Here is an 18,892-nt window from a genome sequence, read left to right on the forward strand (position 1 = left end):
AAGTGCTGGATACCCAGAATTCCAGTTGAAACTGATAGCAGAGGATGTAGATGCTTAGCATCTCTGAAAGTAATCCCTTTGTGTGCCGCTTGAGCAGATGCTCAGGGCCGCGTTACTCATTTGAGCATTCGGTTGCCACAATTGCATGCTCAAATGATGCGTTTTGCATCTACAGCTACTCATCTGAGAGGATCGCAGTATTAAAAATCAAGGGGTAAATTCTGTGTCCCTTTAACGCTGGCTAGCTCTGGAAGATGCAAGATCCTCTTCCTGTGTAGCAGTCTCTTTAAATGAAGGCTTTGTTCTTGTGCCGTTTGCACCATGGAGTGCAGGCAGTGGCATTATTCATTCTCTGGGTGGAAAGCCCTGTGAAGGGGCTGCGGAAACTTGCAGCACGCGAAAGGAGTGTGAATCGCTTTACAGTCGTAGCTCTTCCAAGATTCTAGTGTACCTACAAATACTTGCTTGTTCCTATTTACCTCTCAGTACTTCCATAACCTGCCAGTGCAGCATCTGGGTTTACAAAGAGAGACTGCCTGGATCATTGCCTGGGGCCATCTTTATTTGGATCTCAGACTTTGGAGAACAATACAAACTCGGTGCACAGGTTAACTGATCACTTACCTAGACAATGAGATCTCCTAAGGAGAGCGGTACAAGTGACCCCACAGACTTAGTAGCAGGGCCGGCTCCAGGCACCAGCTTGTCAAACAGGTGCTTGGGGCGGCCGCTTCGGAGAGGGGCGGCACGTCCAGGTATTCGGCAGCAATTTAGCGGACGGTCCCTCACTCCGCCTCGGAGCGAAGGCCCTCCCACCAAATTGCCGCCGCAGATCGCGATTGCGGCTTTTTTTGGCTGCCTGGGGCGGCCAAAACCCTAGAGCCGGCCCGGCTTAGTAGCAGGGAATAGACGTTGGCCCAGCTATTGATAATGCTTCTATAGCAATTCAGGAAGCTAATCCGCAACGTGGAATGACTGATCTTGGCAGTAGACCTGTCTCATTCCCGTTTCCAGTGAGCTGCGCGGGCTCCATGGAGGTAACTGAATTCCTGGTTCCAAAGCCCACAGGGAAGCCGGTTTGGGGGTGAGGAGGGGGTGAAGCGTTGCAGTCAGAGAACCAGCTGCTGCGGTGGCCGGTTGAAGAGGACCATGAGGTGGGATCTGTAGGGTTACAAATCCCAGGTCAGAGATGCTGCTCGCCCGCTATGGAAGATGACAGTAAAAGGCAACATCTGAGACTGAACGAGGTTAAGGAAGTCCCAAGCCTCGCTTGAGCGCTAGGCCGGCGTAGGGGACATCCCTGACGGCCATGTGCTGCTGTGGAGGGAGGCGGGGATTCCACACCACATGGCATGCCAAATCCCCAATAAACTCTGTCAGCCCAAATACTGATGGGGCTTGGCTAGACTCGCCTATTGGCTTCCTTCCATGCTAGGCAACGCTGCCCCCTGCTGCCCTTGCGTCCAGCAGCTCTCACGAGGGCCCAGAGCAATCCTGTTGATGGCAGCGGAGGGGTCTTCGGGACTAACTGACATGCAGACCCACGCCCTCCGTTGGAGCGTGTCATTTGATTGCTGGAATCTCTCTCTGCATGCCACTGCCGCAGCTGCTGTGCATTGAATTCCCCTCTTAAAATCAGGCCCAGTGCTAGAAGCCAAAGACCAAACCCCCTTTTAAAATACCCTCATGCCCATGCGGGGCTTGTGTTAATAGAGAGCAAGAGGCCGCTTGGCAAAGCGTCAATGATGGAGGGTGGGCTGGGGAGAACTGCGCCTTCTGACTTACTCCAGAGGCTGCTGGGGGCCGGGCACGGCAGGCACCCGGCGAGAATTGCCCCAACGCTGAGATTCTGTTTGACCCTCCAATGCCTCCCTGTGGTGGCTGCTTTTGCTGGGTTCCGTGACTCCTTCCCCTCCTTGTTGCCTCTGCCGGCTTGACAGGCGGTTCTCAGCCTGGCACAGCGGGGAAGCTTCGTCTGCTTCTCCTTTCATCATGCACAGGAGCTTAAAGAGCGCGCAAGCTAGAATCTAAGTGACAAGCGATTGCTGTCCGGGGCTGTAGCGATCCTCTCCCGGGTGTCTCTCTTACCTGTCCTAAACCGCTTAATAATCGTGTATAGACAGAGCTGCTTGCTTCTCTTTGGCCTACAGTAGTCCACATTGGGTCTAAAGCCGGTTATAAACCCATGGGTACGAGGTCTCCCTGGCTTCGTTTCCTCCGACTCCTGTGCATCACCGTCCATCTCCACTGCAGTGGAATGTCTACGCACAGTCTAGGGTCTGTTATCTTCTTGCTGGGCCCTCGTAGCTGGGGCAGGTCTGGGTCGTTGGAGGATGTGCTGATGGCAGGAACGGAAGCCAAAGTCAGTAGGAATTGAGGGAGCTCAGCATTTCTAGGCTTGGGCCCACGGACGTGGCTCTGCTTGGTAGATTCTTGTGGACAAGCTTCTCCTTCTAACCAGTCTGCTCCTCCTTCAGGCCCCTCTGGTGTCTCGTACCCTGGGGGTCCATAAAAGGGAGGGACTTTTGCCGACCCAATATTGGCCGGAGGAAACCAGCCCATGCTCCTCTTTGACCCAGGGTGCAGCCTGTGCATCTCCTGGAGGCCACGGGAAGTCCTCTCAAAATGAGCCATTGCAACTTGGCGTGTAAACATCCAGCCTGTAAACCGGCGTGGCTCTCATTGTCTGAATCTTGTCTTCCTGGTAGCTCTCCTCCCAGCATTACCCGGGTGACGGTGATCCTGCTGAAATCTGCCTGCGATGTGGCCTGCCTGGGCACAGAAGGGGGTGGCGTGTACTTCCTGGAGCTCTCTGGCTTAACGCTGCTGGAGGATAAAACCCTGTATCAAGAGGAGATCATGCAGAGGTGAGCTGGCCTGGGGAGCTCCGTGAACTGGTGCCAGTGGAGATCAGCTCATGGCTGTGGGCACCAAGGTACACGGCAGACGGGGTGGGTTGCTGGCAGGGGTCTGTGGAAAGAGCCGTCCGACCCAGGGTTGCACTGGCTGCGGCTGCACCTGTGAAATGTTTGCTGTAAAGTTGGGATGCTGGCGGGCAAGTGTAGAGAGTCTGCAGCTCTTCAGGGGGCTGTGTTGAGCAGCTTCTTAAGGTGGATCTGGGATGCCTGGAGGCTGCTCCCTCTGAGATGTTTCTGGAGATGCCGCAGCCCCATGACTGATGGGTAGCATCTACGTAGGTCACCTAGTGGTGATCTAGTACCTCTCCACCTTTACAATACCCTATCCTCTCCCAGATTCCCGAGCAGGACTTGGGAAAGACCAAAGCGGGTACTGCCACCAGAGAATCCATCCCAGGTCTTACATGGAGCCTAGTCCCGCTGGGGCAGGACTCAGGACTGGCAGTGTTGGGCGTATCCTTGTGCAGCGCAGATGATCAATGAAGTTCAAATTCAGTTTCAAGCCAGTCCCTTGATTCAAGGGGCTCCCTAACACACTTGTCTGGGCTTGCGTTCCTCCTGGCCCATTGGAGGGATGAGCTATGGAGTCTGTGCCCTGTGTGACGAGGCTGCCCTGGCTGGTCCGTCTGTGTCCTCACTGGCTGTCGGGGACGTAAATATCCTGATCCAGGGCTGAGAGAGGAGCATCTTCCTCCTGCCCGTTACGGAACAGCTGGGCTGCGCTGTCTCGCCCGCAGCGCCGGGGAGGGATTAGCGAGGAGAAAGCGAGGGACTAGGCTGCATGGCTGTTAACCAGCCTGGTGTTCCCAACCTCTCTGCTTCCATGCTAGCGTGCCAGACGACTACCGCTGCGGGAAGGCTCTTGGGCCAGTGGAGTCGTTGCAGGAACACCCTCAAGACTTCTCCAAGATCCTGATTGGCTATAGCAGGGGGCTGGTGATCGTGTGGGACCAGAGCACCAGAAACGTCCACCACCTCTTCCTGGGCAATCAGGTACCTTGAATGGGGTTTCATGGAGAGCCGAGAACACCGCGCGCTCTGGCCGGTGGGTGTCCCACTTAGCACGGAACACGGGAGCTTTGGCCAAGCCATCTGCGCTAGATGAGTTTCTGTGGCTTCCCTCTGAGCCAGCTTCCCGCGCTTTGCCATACCTGGTGGCTCGCCTGCTGGAAGCTGATGGCCTGGAGTTCGAAGAATGCTGCTGGCCTCGTCAACGAGGCTACGCTTAACCAGGCTCCCTCCTCTCGGGGGTCAGGGAGACAGGAGGGTTCGCAGGCAATGACCTGTGGCCAAACTGAACTTGATGCATTTGACTTAACTCTTCTAACCTACAGCTGCACCCGTGATATTGCAGTGGTCCCCAAACCTCCATTGCTGACCTCCTCTTCCATCTCCACTCTGAAGTGCTGGGCCTTGCTCCCCATGTCCCTGTGGCAAAACCAGATTCTGCCCAGGCTGCGTATGCATAGAGGGGACGCGCTGCCTTCTGTAGCCCCCCGTCTCTCTCCATCTTGGGTTTATTGGCCACATCTGTTCCTTGCAGCAGCTGGAGAGCCTTGCCTGGGAACGGAGCGGCAGGACGGTGGTGAGTTCGCACAGCGATGGAGGTTACATGGTGTGGTCCATCAACAGTAGCTGCCATAAGACTCTGCAGCCGCTCATGTCAACTATCCCCTATGGTGAGTTTGCTTTGCCTCATGACCCACCCGCCTTGTTCCTCTGCCTTCTCGCGACGGCCCCAAGCGCCGTTTTGTCTTCTAAGAGGGTTTGTCATTATACCACTTCTGACTTCACGCTTGCCCCCAACGCCTTATTGGAGGGGGAGGGAGATATGGGGCCGCAAGGAGCCTCTGGACTGAGCCATTAACTCACGTGGTCAGTCGTGCTGTTCTGACAGGGTGCTCTGGGAAACTGACCACTGATGGCCTAGGGCTTGGGAGAGGGACACTGGAAGTGTCGTACAACTGCTGCAGACCTGGCTTGCCAGCAAATGTTGTCTTAGCTGCTAGGGCTCTGACCTCGGTGGATCCTATAGCTACATCTTCTACACCTTGAGGACCCCAGAAGCGTTGAGTTCCCCAAAAGAGCCCACCTACAGAGGCAATTGCCCTCTGTAGGTGGGCTCTTGGAGATGGGCCCTTGGAGATGGGAACGTGAGGCTAAACCTATTGCTTCATATGTGGTGCAAGATGGAGTCACTTAGGATGACTCGGCTCTCTAGCTTCCTTCTGGTGGTGACCATTGTCCCGTTACGTGGATGGATGGAGCAAGCCTGCATGACCAAGCCCGGACCAGCGACTTGCTGCTAGTGGGGTGTTTCCCCAGAAGCTCCTTCTGTGGGCAGAACCCTGTCACGTCTGCGTGGCGTGCAGGTGGGGAGGGAGACCCAAGTTTGGATCCCTTGCGGACTCTAGCAGGCTAGGGAAGGGTGATGTAGAGGCTGCTGGAAGTGCTGTTCAGGAATCACTGGGAACTTTCGATTTAAATTTTATTAGGGAATATTTAAAAGAAATAAACGATACAGAAAATTTGAAGCGTTAGTTATTGGTCATTGGGGGTAACATACAGAGTATGGGGGTATGTTGGTGTTTTGGGGCTGGGCAGCACACATAGTATATACAGACTGCAATGTCCCCAATGAGGGGTGGGTAACCGGTGGGCGGGATCAGGACACAGTCGATAAACGGTGAGGGTCTATCACCCATACGGGAGGTAGAGATAGTCATGGGTATAAGTAAGCGGGTTGGGTAATGGGGATGGGGTGACCCTCACGTGGCGGGATTCAGCTAGGTTTGGTGGGTTTAGGGCTCAGGGGATAGGGTCCAGCAGGGGGTGTGTGTGGGTGCACGAGGTCTCCCCGGCTCACTCTTGGTATTGGCGGTGGCCGGTGATGTGCTCGATGTAAATGTCCCGGGACCAACGGATAGCGTCCGAGACCATTAGGCGTCTCATGAGCCGCGCGTAATGACGGCCCACCCCACAGGTCCTCAGCACGCGTTCGTTACACGGGTCCCAGGCACCCAGGGCCCCAACGAGCAGAGCGTCGACGTGCACCTCGTAACCCTTAGTCCGCAGGGTGTCAGCCAGGGGGGCGTATTTTTCGAGCTTGAGGGCTTGGGCTTCGCGGAAGGCCGGGGTCCTGTTCTCGAACGGAATCGCTACGTCGACCAGGATGATCTTTTTCCCCACCTCGTCCGTGACGACGATGTCCGGGCGCAGCGGGCTGTCGGTGCCGGGGACGGCGCGGTTGACGGTGATCTCTCCCAGACGCGGGTTGATGGCCTTCACTAGACTAGCCCAGAGCAGCTCGTGACGGTTGTGTCCTTTGTCCAAGTCGGGCCGGGAAGGCTGCTCTATTGGGGGTGGGGGACAGATGCTGTGTATGTCAGCACAGAGTGCTGTGCTGAGCATCTATCTTGATACAGAAGGGACTATCTGGGAGCTTAAACCGGGCTCCAGCTGAGGTGGATAGGAGAGAAAATGTACTCTTAAGCCTGCTAGGGGAGCTGCTATGATACCAAGAAATGGGAGTGGGTTGATTTCCGGGGGCTAAGACAGAGCCCCCTCCTAGGAGCTGGTGTTGAGCAGAGAGGCTGGCTTTAATGTGGCGGCTCCTTCTTCATTCCAGGTCCGTTTCCCTGTAAAGCCATCAACAAAATCCTGCGGAGAACCTGTGACTCTGGGTATGTCCCTTGCAGGCGAATGTTGTCAGACCGCTGGGGAGGTGGCCCTTGGTTCTGATCGCGGTGCTCGTCTCTGCCACGGCTCCTGCAGCAAAGGGCTGTGTCCGTGGGGGGCTGTCCCACCGGGCTGCGGAGGGTGTGCTCGAATTAATGGGGGGTGGGGGGGACTAGAGGGCCCCTTTAATGGAAGCTGGAGACTTTATTTTCAGGACAGGCGCCCAAGTTCCGGTTTTAAACACTCTTTTTAATACAACTGACACTACCTTGGCAAGCGCTGAAAATGTGAACTTGTGAACTATCTAAAACGTGGCCCTCTGGCCCCCTTGAATAAGACCGAAGTGGGGGTAGCCCCTAAAAGTAGGAAGCGGGTGCTCAGTCCACCCAAGTCCCCTGTAATGGGATCGCTGCCCAGGAGCGGAAGTAGTGGCCAAGTACGTAGAGCACATGGCCCTGGGGAAGCTACTGGTGTAGTTCAGCTGCCGTCACTCCGGTCAGGGACAGGCTGGTTGGCTGTGATGAGGCCTCGAGGGGTTAGGACCAAAATAGGGGGGAGGTTTTGAAAGGTGGAGCTGGGGGGCCCTAAACCAAAGCCCAGATCTAAGGCATGCCGGAGCTCTGGGAGCTCATGGGATCCAAACCTGGGTCTGAAGTTTTGCCGAGGGGATTAAAAACCCTGGACTCCAACACAGGGAAGTCCAGCTCCTAAATAAAAATAAATTAATTAATGGAGATATCCTATCTCCTAGAACTGGAAGGGACCTTGAAAGGTCATTGAGTCCAGCCCCCTGCTTTCGCTAGCAGGACCAAGTACTGATTTTGCCCCAGATCCCTAAGTGGCCCCCTCAAGGATTGAACTCACAACCCTGGGTTTAGCAGGCCAATGCTCAAACCACTGAGCTATCCCTCCCCCGACTGTCTTGAACCCAAATCCACATAAACTGTACATCCAGCCCAGGTAGCCATGGCATGTACAATGCCGGCATCTCAGCCTTGCTGAGTGGTGGGGGAGGGATATGGGTAGGGACCGCAGACCTAGAGCGAGCATCGTTGTTCCATTCGTAATGTCTCCATTAATCCAGGCGTTCTCTCTCTCTCTCTCTCTCTCTCTCTCTCTCTCTGGAGAAACGTCCATTCGACCAGCCTCTCTCTGCTTTGCTTCTTCCTTGGGGCAGCATGGCCCGTGTCCTGCATTTGCTGCGTTCATATAGCTCCTCCCAGCCTGTGTGGAGGGCGGGGGGCATGTAGGGGGTCTCGGCAGAACTGGCCAAGCCGCTCTACAGAGTGGGGGGGAGTAGCGCATGAGTGGTGCTTCACCAGTAGGAAGCTTGTGTGAGGAATGGCTCTGGGCTTGGGGTAATGACTTCATCTGGGGGAAGCGGGGGCGTGTTAGCTTTATGCAACCTCTCTGCTTGTGGCCCCATCACCATAATGTCTGAGGGCCTCACGCTCTTTCATGTGGGGTCCCCCTCATTCCTGGGAGGCAGGCAGGCTGATGTCCCCATTGTACAGCTAGTCGACTGAGTCCCGAGACCAAGTGACTTGCCCAAGATGGCACAGGAAGCCTGGGGTAGAGCAGGGAATTAAACCCGGCTCTCCCCGTGCCAAGGTTAGTGCCCCAACCCCAGCAGTCGTCCTTTCTCTGAATGGCCCTTTCTAGGGACACAGGGTGCCTGACCCAGGCCCTCCCGGGCGCAGCTCCCCATTCAAAATGCCACCAGCAAACACTTTCAAGCAAAACTCTCCCTGGGGGGGTGACGCCCTTTGTACCACGCAGGCAGCTAATGTTTGGGCGTCACACGAGCTGTCGGGAGAACGGAGTGTGTTGGTGTCCCAGGGCTGGCCGAGGCGCCCTGCTACCCTGCCAGTGGTGTCCTGCCAGGCCCATAGAGCCTTGGGTTATTGTCCTCAGAGGTGGGTCTGGCTGGGGATTTCCTGAGGGGATTGGGCACCCCACTCCCATCACGTTTCAGTGGGGCCTGTGAGGTCTCAAGCCCCAGTCCGTGGGGTGGAGGGAAATTCTAGCAGCAAACTTGCCGATAGCCAGCTACTTCTCCCCTGCCTGCAGAAATCACTTCATCATCTTCAGCGGGGGCATGCCCCGCGCCAGCTACGGGGACCGGCACTGCGTCAGCATCCTGCAGGGCCAGAGCCTGGTCACCCTGGACTTCACGTCGCGTGTGATCGACTTCTTCACCGTGCACCACACAGAGCCGGAGGAGGGTAGGCGGCCCGTTCTTCAGAACCGAGCACGTCTCGGTCTTCCCCCCCGCCCACAGTCTGGCGACTGACGTCTCACTGCTCTGCCTTCTAGAGTTCGATAACCCAAGTGCCCTGGTGGTCCTGGTGGAAGAGGAGCTGGTGGTCCTCGACCTGAAGACGCCCGGCTGGCCTACGGTTCCTGCCCCCTACCTGGCGCCCCTCCATTCCTCCGCCATCACCTGCTCCTATCACATCTCCAACGTCCCCTTGAAGCTGTGGGAGCGGATCATCAGTGCTGGAGAGCAGCAGAGTCCCCGGCATTCGTCTGTGGTAAGGGAACGCCCCCTGCTGGAGAAAAGCCACTGAGCTGCCACTGGGTCTTGCCAGGAGGTGGGTGGGGTCCATACAGCGCCTGGCACAGTGAGCCTGATGACACGTGGAGCCCCTGTGGGGAGTTGTCACGCTGACCTCCTGGCTCAGCGAGCAGCGTCCAGTTGGGCTGCACAAACCCATCTCGATTTGCTCGGATGCCAGCAGCAGGGCGGGAGGGGTGCACGTGGATGAGGCCCCAATGGGCCTGTGGAATGAGCTGTTGCTTAATGTTTCCCCCCACCCTGCGTGGGTGGGATCTGTCTTCTAGAACTGGCCGATCAGCGGAGGGAAAAACTTAGCCCAAGAACCCACCCAGAGAGGCCTTCTTCTCACGGGGTAAGTACGGCTCGGCCACCACCCGTTCGACTGGCTAATCTTTTCCCTAGCTGGCCAGTGCTGGGGTTTTCATCGGGTGTCCCAGGGAGCAGCGTGTGGGGTATCGAAGGGTACGTCTACACTGTGGTTAAAATCTCACGGCTGACCCATGCCAGCGGGCTCGGGCCAAGGGGCGGTTTAACGACCTCCCCCCTTGCCGGGTCCTAGAGCCTGGGCTCTGGCCCTAGCCTGAATGTCTACACGGCAATGAACCCGCCTCTTCGCCTGAGTCAGCTGACATGGGCCAGACATGGGTTTTTAATCGCAGCGTGGACGTACGTGAGGTATAAAAGCACTGGCACAAAGTGGGGAAACCCAGAACCACCCAACCTGAATCCAACTCTCTGGCAGGTGCTGGCCCCATGGCCGTCTGGCAGCCACCCCTCCAATAGAGGGCCCAGTAGGGGCAGCGAAGGGACTGGGGCAGGGACGGACAATGGGCGAGGCTAAAACGTGCTGGAATGGCTGGGGCTTGCGTCATGCCCTAGAGGCAGCCAGCGAGTGATTCTGCCAGCCCTCCTCCAGCGGAGAAAGCTGCATCTTGGAGGGCCGGGGGGGCGAGGGGGGCCTCGTCCTGGCTGACCGTAAGTCAGGGCCAAAGACTGTCCTGAAGGGCGTTCTCTGCCACTGCAGGAGGGTAGCAGTGTGTCGTGACTAGAGCAGGGGGCTGGGAGACCTGGGTTCGATGCTGCTGAATTGCAGGGTGGGGGATGTTGCTTCTCCAGAGTGGGGAAGGGAAGAGGAGTGTAACGCCAGGAGGCCGGGCGAGAGGTGTGGGGGTGGACGGATGCCAGGGGAGAGGTGGGGGAAGCCCCTCCTCAGTTGTTGGGTGGGCTGCTAACTGTCCTCCCTCTTGAGCCTGGTAAGGATGTGTCACTCTGTTTATTTTCCCTTCTCCTCGCTCTTGGTGGTTGTTTTATCTTGGCTCTGAGTTGGCGACGTGTTGCCAGAGGCGTCGCTGGCTGAGCGCTGCACCGGCTCCTCCGAACACGCAGGCAGGGCTTGTTAGCGGCCGCAGACGCTCAGGCTGGAGCGGGGGAGGTGGGGGGCGAAGGAAAATTCGAAACGAACGTCGTCGTGCTGGGCGGAGCCTGCTGAGACGCACGCCTGCCTGGGGGCTCCTGGGTGGCTCGGTTACTGGGGCAGCCCTGGCCAGAGACCTGATCCGGTGCGGCTGACAGCACTCAAGCTGCTCTGCCTGCTGCTAGATGGGGCAGGCCGGGGGGGGCCGATATGTTACAGAGGAGCCACGCCTGGGTAGCGGCGGCTGGTGTGCTCGGGGAGCTGGCTCCGATCGCTGCGCTGTGCCCGGAGCGCAGAACCGGAAGCGGCCAGGGGCTGACGTGGGCAGCTGACCGCAGAACGCCCCTCGCTCTTCCCAGGGCTTAGCAACCTGTGTTTATGGCTTGTGCTTGCTCACCTCGAGCCGTTGTGAAGTACGGCGTTGCTGGGTGGCTTCTAGCGCTGACGTCGTCAGGGAAACGTCAGCTTGGCCTGTTGTTGCCGAGGAACTGCTTCCCTTCGCCACCGTGGGACGGTCTACTGCCACCGAGGCGCTGCTGGCTTAAGCCAAGTAGGGGCCAGCTGTGCAACCACATCCCTCCCTCCTGACCCCTGCCTGATGGAGCCGTCCAGCTCTGTGACGGCGCCGTCCTGAGGGCATCACCACTGCGGCAGGTCGCCTGGTCCGTGGCCCAGTGACTAGTCCAGAATCCAGACCTGTGGACCAAGGAGATCTCTGCCTCACCTCTCCACCCTCCTGAGCCAGCCGGGCATGAATGCTGATCCCCTGAGCTCATTCCCGCCGGCTCCCTAAGCTTCTGGGCTGGGGGAGGGAGGAGGGACCGCAGTCTGAGCACGCGGAGATCGGCCCTGATGGCTGTGGGGTCGGGAGGTGGCATGCCATGGCACTGGAGCGGCAGAGCCACTGGACAGGAGTCAAAACTAGTTCCACGCTACCAGAGGCAATGGAGAGTCTGTTCCCTTCTTCTGCCTCTCCCTTGCAGAAGTGGGCAGGCCAGGGCATTGCAGCGGGCTGTAAGGCTACGGGCTGGCCTGGATGGAGCAGCTTCGTTGGCCATACGTGGGGAGTCAGGGCCCCGGGCAAGGGACAGACACAGCTTCTCCTCACCGAGCGCTACGTCTCTCTCTCTCTCTCTCTCTCCCTTCCCCAGGCACGAGGACGGCACAGTCCGCTTCTGGGACGCCTCGGGGGTGTCGCTGCGGCCGCTGTACAAACTGGGCACGGCCAACATCTTCCAGACGGACTGCGAGCACAGCGACTGCCTCAACCCGGCCAGCGAGGAGGAGTGGCCTCCCTTCCGCAAGGTACCGCCCTCGGCCCGTCCTCATCCTGGCAACTCCGTGTGGGGCCTTCACAGGAGCCATTGGGCCTCTCCAGGCGTGTCCCTGTGCTGCCGTGTCACAGGCTGGGCCTAGCTGGCTGAGGGTTCCCGGGATGCCCATGGATCGGATAAGCTCCCCCGTGCAGAGTGGCTCGCTGCCAGCCCGGGGCCGTAGTGGGTGACACGATGCTGCCAGCTGATTGGGCGCCCAGAGAGCCAGACTCGCTCTGCACATCACTCACCCCAGGGGACCCTTTGGCTGCCTCTGGAGAGAGGCCAGGCCATGGGCCATAAACTGCTCTCTCCTTCTGAGCAGGGCCAGGGCAGGCTGTGTGGGGAGCATCAGTCCTGGGGTGTCTGTCCAGGCCCGTCTCTAATGCAAATAGAAGGGAGCTGTCTAATAATGCAGCCCAGTGTCACAGATCAGGGGCCCCTGGCGAGGGCCGGTCCTGGCAGGGGGTTATGGTAGGATCTGAGACCATTAAAGGGAGGGGGCAGAGGGGGGTGCCTGCACTGGGGGGAGTCAGTGTGTGTGCAATGGCTTGCCGGAGCCCCGAACGCAAGCTGTATCCTGCCCTCTCGTGCCCCTGACCCCCTGTCTCCATTGTCCAGGTTGGCTGCTTTGATCCGTACAGCGACGACCCCCGGCTGGGCATCCAGAAGATTGCGCTGTGTAAATACACGGCCCGGATGGTGGTGGCTGGGACTGCCGGGCAGGTAGGGTGGCTCGGGGGGTGGGGTGGAGGGGGTGACGCTCCAAGGGAACAGCCAACCAGCCCCGTTCTGTTGCCGGGTTTTCCTTACAGGCAAAGTTGGGGAGGGGGAAGGGAGTGTGGGGGCCAGGGGCAGAGCCCAAGTATTTGGTGGGGAGGGTGGGATTCTCAGACCATGCTCTCGCTCTGCCTCTTAAAAGGGGCTGGAGAGCTGATGCCAGGGTGTGTTTCCCAGCCGTCCCAGTGACCTGGCCTGTAGGGTGAAGGGCAGCACCCTTTGGCTGGTGGGATCTACCCCAGGGCTTGGCAGCCTTGCTGGGGGTGGGTTTGACTTGGCTGGGGAAGCTTCGTACATTTCCAATCAGCTGTGCAACGTCTGCTCTGTCTCCTGCTTCTGGGGAGCCATCCAGCTGCAAGGCGTCAGTCCGAGCAGGGATAAACCCCTTTGTTCGTGAACAGCTGCCCCTGGGCCGTCACGCTGCCCCACTGGCCAGCCAGCGCTGATGGCGGCAGGAATGTACCAGTGGCTTCCTAGAGGAGAGGTTCCCCCGGCCCAGCTGTCACATGAGACTTCATGGCTTGAACCTCTGCCCTCATTGCAACCCCCATCTGGCTTTGGCAGGACTGGGTAGGGAGGGCGGGGGCACTGAGCATTGGCGCCGGGGCGGGCGTCGGCCCTGGGATAACGGCGGGTGCTGCGGCTGAGGGGCGCTTTGTTAGCACCTGGAGCCTGCACTTATCTACCAGTCCCAGTGCTGTGGGTGCCTGGCCGTCATGGGCACCAGGCTCCCAGCTGGAGTCCAGGAGCTCTCCCCTGAGCGGCATGCACCAGTAGTGTGGAGATGCCTCGGTGGAACTGGCCCTCAGTGCCCCGTCTCCCTCTCGCCAGGTGCTCGTCATGGAGCTGAGTGACGAGAAGTCGAATCACATGATCAGTGTGGCCATGGTGGACCTGCTGCAGGACCGGGAGGGCTTCACTTGGAAGGGGCACGACCGGCTCACCCCCAAGAATGGCTCCATCACCTTCAGCCCAGGCTTCCAGCCCAGTGTGCTGGTGCAGTGCATGCCGCCGGCTGCCGTCACTGCCGTCACGCTACACTCTGAGTGGAACCTGGTGGCCTTCGGCACCAGCCACGGCTTCGGGCTCTTTGACTATTACCGACGCAACGCGGTGCTGGCCAGGTAGCTGTCCTCCCTCCTCCCTGGGGACCGGCTCCAGCCACGGAGCACATCACGGCCAGCTCGGCGCTGGCACTGGGATGCGGAGCTGAGCGGTGAACGAGCACAACAAACCCTGTTGCTATTGATCCTTCCCCTGGCAGACGGGCAGGGCCAGGCTCTAGGGAGGTTCGGCTCCTCTCGCCCCTGTGCTCGGGAAGGGGCACTGTCCTGTCCCACAGCAGCCCTCTACCCCCCTGCTGGAAGGAGCCGTGCCAAGGATTCTGTGGGTAGTGGCCACAGCCCGGTGCTGTGCTGGGAGAAGCTGAGATAATGAGTTGGCGGGGGGCCCGGTGACCCATGAGTGGGGCAGAGGGAGGTTTAAATGTTGTGTGGCTGATGCCTTTCCCATGTGCGGCTAAGTCCTAGGGGGTCAGCTCGGAGAAGTGGGTGCCGTAGCTTGCCAGCAGACGGTCCCATGCAATGCTGCAGTCCATGTGCCGCCGATGGTCCCCAGCAGTAGCCCAGTGCTCGGCACGTACCGATCTCCTGCTTTCGGAGCCGTTCCGGGCTCCTTACAGCAGCTGCGGAATGAAGGGGGGGTGGGTAGGCGAGCGGTGTCCCTGCTTGCCAATAGGGAGCCCCAGTATCCTGACGCGAGGCTGTGGCTGAGAAATCTCCCGACCCCGTGACAGTGCTGAGGAGGCTTGGAACAGAGCAGCAGACGCCCCGGGGGTTTCACCCCCTCTGCTGCCGATCTCCGGCCTCCCACGGAGCCGGTGGGGCTGCCTGGGCTTGCTTACGGGGGGAATGGGTGACTCTGCAGAAGGGCCCACGCCCCCCGTTGTCCCTGCCCAGGGAAGAGCTGTCCATCTCCCCCGGCCCGGCAGCAGCTGCTCCATCCTTGCGTCGGGAACCTCGCCAGACGGCACTGGGAGGGCCGTTCCTTCTCCCGCTGCAGCCAGGGGGCAGAGCACCGCATGGGGCAGTGGGACGTGTTGTGGGAGCGTGGCCAGGAAGAGGGTCCCTCGATGGAGCAGTTCCTTGATTGGGGGGCAGCAGGTGCCGACCTGGGCGTCCTGACGGGCTTGGCCGCTCGAACGCTTGCGGAGCATGTTCTAGACACCGTGTCCTAGCTGAACCCAGACTGCTTGGTGCTCAGCCCCCCTACAGCGAGTGCTTTGGGATGAAAGGGGCTCCCCTGGGACGCCTGATCCTACAGTCGTGGGGTGGCTGAGGGGCGCCCTCTGGTGGCTGCAGCCCGCAGAGGGGCCTTGCTGAGGTGGGAGGGGTCTAGTCCCAGTCCCCCGTGTTTGTGGGTTACCTGATAACCGCCTGTTCCAAGTGGCATGGGGGGGCGTCTACATGCCAGGCCCTGCCGAGCCGCCAGGGCGGAGCTAGGCATAGGCATGGTTAGGGAGAAGGCTGGGGACAAGTCTCCCCTCTGTGAACACGGCGAATCCTGGAGGGTCCCCGCTCCTGCCCCCCAGGCTGGCACTGAGCAGCTGTTTGTGCCGTCCCAGGTGCACGCTCCACCCAAACGACTCCCTGGCCATGGAGGGGCCCCTCTCCCGAGTGAAGTCGCTGAAGAAGTCCCTGCGCCAGTCCTTCCGCAGGATCCGCAAAAGTCGAGTCTCCGGCAAGAAGAGAGTTGGTGCCAACAGCTCCTCCAGCAAGGTAACCGCGGGGCGGGGCACGGTGGGGGACCGTCCCATCCTGAGCCTGCCCCCTGGGGTGGGGGGTTGTGACCTCTCGCACCTGGACTGCCGGGGCGGCGTGTTGGCTCTTTAACACGGACATCCTTTGTCCCGCGTGCGTTCGACGCACTGGAGTGAGATGTGACCGGAGCAGGGGGTTTGTCAGACCGCTTAAAAACAAAACTGCCCCTGCCCCGTCCCTTGCAGCCGCCTCCACTCAGTAGAGTCCCCCAGGGCCGGTGGGGCCTGAGTTTCTGATGTCTAAACCAAGCAGAATCCCTGCTCCTGCTTTTCTTTGACACACGTCTTCTGGGCAAAGGGAAACTGAGGCCGGGAGTGGCTAAGTGACCTGCCCAAGTTCCCACAGGAAGTCTGGCAGAGGAGAGAATTGAACCTCTCATATTTCTGACTGGTGCCCTGACCATCCTGCCCTCCCTCATAGCTGAGCTCTAACTCCCAACACCTCAAGGGTCCCTGCTCTCTCTCAGGGACCCCAGGAGGGGCTGTCCTGGTGGGCTGCTCCCTAGCTGAGGGAGGGAAGAAGTTGAACCCTGGAATCCAGGCTGTTCACAGGACTGGTGTCTCCTCCCCCAGGTGCAGGAAGCCAATGCCCAGCTGGCCGAGCAGGCTGGCCCCACTGACGTGGAGATGACCCCCGTGCAGCGGCGGATCGAGCCCCGGTCAGCCGACGACTCGCTCTCGGGGGTGGTGCGCTGCCTGTACTTCGCCGATACCTTCCTCCGAGACGGTAAGGCCTGGCCGCAGCTCTGAGAGGGAATACGACTGCAGGCAGGGAGGGGATCCCGCGCTGGGCTGGACCTACAGCTCCCCTGGCCGGACCCATGTCTGCACCTGCCCTGAATACAAGCTGCCCAAGAGGCAGGCGTTGTTAACCCCTGATCCCCAGCTGGTACAGCCCGGTACTGAGAAGCAGGGGCAGTTTCTTCCTGACCTCGTCTGGTGCTCACCTGATGCCCTGAGGCATGAGGATTAATATAGTTTCTAGCTATGCTGTCTAGTAGCGCTGCCGAGAGAGTTTCTACTCCATAGAAAGGTCTAATCTTTAAACCCTGTTTACTTCAGTAAAACCATGAGGCAGGGAGTTCCCCAGGCTAGCACTGCCTTGGGCGGTAGACTAGCCAGTGCTAAAGACCCCAAGCTCAGAAAGTGCCGATTGACTTGGGTTGCCTCTGGGGCTCTGGTGTGGGTTGATGCTGTGCTAATACTCAGGGCTGCCTGGGGGGAGGCAGTTGGCCCCAGAGGCCCCCATTTGCGAGGGCCCCCAAACAGAGTGGCCTGGCACAAACCCGAGTGGCGCTGTGATCCCGTACGCCTGATTGCAATGGCCAGAATGGGGATCTGGGCCCAGCCCCGTGGGATAGAAAACGCTGCTGTGGGGTGAGGTGACTCCAATACTTCCTCGCCTTGGGGCCACCCCTCAGTGGTCTGCCTTTTGGGGGGGCCCAGGCCCCCCCAGAACCTCTGCGCAGCCCTGCTAATGCTGCTACTTTCCCCCGGCTCCTCAGCCGCACACCACGGGCCCACCATGTGGGCTGGGACCAACTCGGGCTCAGTGTTCGCCTACGCCCTGGAGGTCCCGTCCCAGGAGAAGTTCTCGGAGCGCTCGGTGGAAGCGGTGCTGGGCAAGGAGATCCAGCTGATGCACAGGGCGCCGGTGGTGTCGATCGCGGTCCTGGACGGGCGAGGGAACCCTCTCCCGGAGCCCTACGAGGTGTCCCGGGACCTGGCCAAAGCCCCTGACATGCAGGGCAGCCATTCTGTGCTCATCGCCTCGGAGGAGCAGTTCAAGGTAAGAGAGGGGAGGGGCCGATGGCTGTGTCTCTTGCTGCCTTTTGCCGCCGTTACCCTGACGACGTAGGTGGTGGGAGACGCTGCCTCATGCCGGCGGGGACGTTCCCATTCCCGAGGGATGGGGCGTCTGGCAGGGGGGCGGACACGGCAAACTCTGGCTTGGGTGGAACCATGTTGTGGCAGGAGCCAGGGTCTCTGCTGTGATTTCTTTAGAGATGAAATGCCCCGGCTTGGGTGCAGGGCATTTCCGCTCTTAAAAAGTGGGTGTCCAGGGCCTGTGCCTTTCCACAGACCACACCTCCCTTGGAGCTGGGCCTGGCTCTCGGGAACACCCTCCCTAACCCAGCAGGGCAGCGGCTCCCACCCTGGGAGAATCATCCCTTTAAGCCAGCCGTGGGCTTTCTAGGCTGGTGGCCGTGGGCTAGTGAAGGGCGTGGACATGGCTGCATGAGTCTGCCGCTGCTGCTGGCTAGAGCCCTGCTACACCAGAAGGCCTTGATCCTTGCCGGTAAGACTCAGCCGGCCTGCGGATGGAGCCTCTATGGAGCTTGTAGCCATGGACAACATGGGTCCCTTGCCCCATAGCAGTGGGGTGGGGAGGCAGGACCAGGTCTCCACTCTCCAGACGGCTTGCTCCCCGCTTTGACCCAGGTGTTCACGCTGCCAAAAGTCAGTGCCAAGACCAAGTTCAAGCTGACGGCCCACGAGGGTTGCCGGGTGCGGAAGGTGGCGCTGGTGAGCTTCACCAGCCTGGCGTGTGAGGACTACACGGAGAATTGCCTGGCGTGCCTCACCAACCTGGGGGACATCCACATCTTCACGGTGCCCGGCCTGCGGCCGCAAGTGCACTACGACTGCATCCGCAAGGAGGACATCAGCGGCATTGCCTCCTGCGTCTTCACCAAACACGGGCAAGGTGAGCGCACCGCGCCGGTGGGACTGGCGGGGGCCGGGACATGGATTCCTGGCTTGGGCTCCTTCGGCGCCATTCGTTTGGCTCCAGGCTACCACGGTGTGGGAGACGGTGCTGCACGGTGGGTAGAGCGCTGGGCTGGGACCTAGGACCTGCCCTCTCCGTCTGTGCAGTGGGGCCTTGATCTCCTCCCTGCTGAGCTGGGCCACCAAGGGGGCAGCTTTGGGGAGCAGTTCTTGGGGGAGCTGGTGCACTGAGATCCTGCTGGTGCATTGAGATGCCAGGGGAGCGTAAGCCACCCTGGTTAATCTGGCCGAGTGGGTGCCCACTGTTGAGTCTCTCTGGCCTCCCTCTCCCCAGGCTTCTACCTGATCTCGCCTTCTGAGTTCGAGCGATTCTCCCTAAGCGCCCGGAACATCACAGAGCCGCTGTGCTCGCTGGAGCTCGTCCGGCTTCGCGGTACCGCCTGTCACAGGTAGGCTGGCCGCCCGGGCTGCAGGAACTGTGTCCCTGGTGGGGAATACTGGGGCTGTAGGGCGTGAGCAGCCTCCCAACGCTGTTGGGCCGAAGCAAACTGGCTGCTGCCCTGTGTCATGGCCCCTGAGTCCCTCTGCCCTGATGGGGCCGGGTAACTGACCCTAGATCCCAAAGGCCCTGCCCTCTGTCCAGTGCGGTGATGCAGAAGCTGGGGGTGACCGTGGGCCCGC

General features: G+C 59.8%; 1 protein-coding gene across 1 annotated transcript in view; it reads left to right on the forward strand.

The window, feature by feature from the left end:
* Nucleotides 1–18,892, forward strand: part of LLGL1 (LLGL scribble cell polarity complex component 1) — a 63,309-nt gene that overhangs the window by 39,347 nt on the left and 5,070 nt on the right. Inside the window, exons 5-19 of the mRNA XM_065560205.1 lie at nucleotides 2,709–2,867; nucleotides 3,749–3,911; nucleotides 4,462–4,597; nucleotides 6,547–6,601; nucleotides 8,667–8,821; nucleotides 8,913–9,130; nucleotides 9,441–9,508; nucleotides 11,722–11,875; nucleotides 12,505–12,609; nucleotides 13,495–13,787; nucleotides 15,287–15,440; nucleotides 16,055–16,208; nucleotides 16,987–17,270; nucleotides 17,924–18,188; nucleotides 18,546–18,660. Of these exons, the coding sequence (XP_065416277.1) occupies nucleotides 2,709–2,867; nucleotides 3,749–3,911; nucleotides 4,462–4,597; nucleotides 6,547–6,601; nucleotides 8,667–8,821; nucleotides 8,913–9,130; nucleotides 9,441–9,508; nucleotides 11,722–11,875; nucleotides 12,505–12,609; nucleotides 13,495–13,787; nucleotides 15,287–15,440; nucleotides 16,055–16,208; nucleotides 16,987–17,270; nucleotides 17,924–18,188; nucleotides 18,546–18,660 (2,478 nt within the window). The remainder of the gene's footprint in view (nucleotides 1–2,708; nucleotides 2,868–3,748; nucleotides 3,912–4,461; nucleotides 4,598–6,546; nucleotides 6,602–8,666; nucleotides 8,822–8,912; nucleotides 9,131–9,440; nucleotides 9,509–11,721; nucleotides 11,876–12,504; nucleotides 12,610–13,494; nucleotides 13,788–15,286; nucleotides 15,441–16,054; nucleotides 16,209–16,986; nucleotides 17,271–17,923; nucleotides 18,189–18,545; nucleotides 18,661–18,892) is intronic.

The sequence above is a fragment of the Chrysemys picta genome, chromosome 10 (assembly GCF_011386835.1).
Source record: "Chrysemys picta bellii isolate R12L10 chromosome 10, ASM1138683v2, whole genome shotgun sequence".
NCBI classification, from domain to species: domain Eukaryota; kingdom Metazoa; phylum Chordata; order Testudines; family Emydidae; genus Chrysemys; species Chrysemys picta.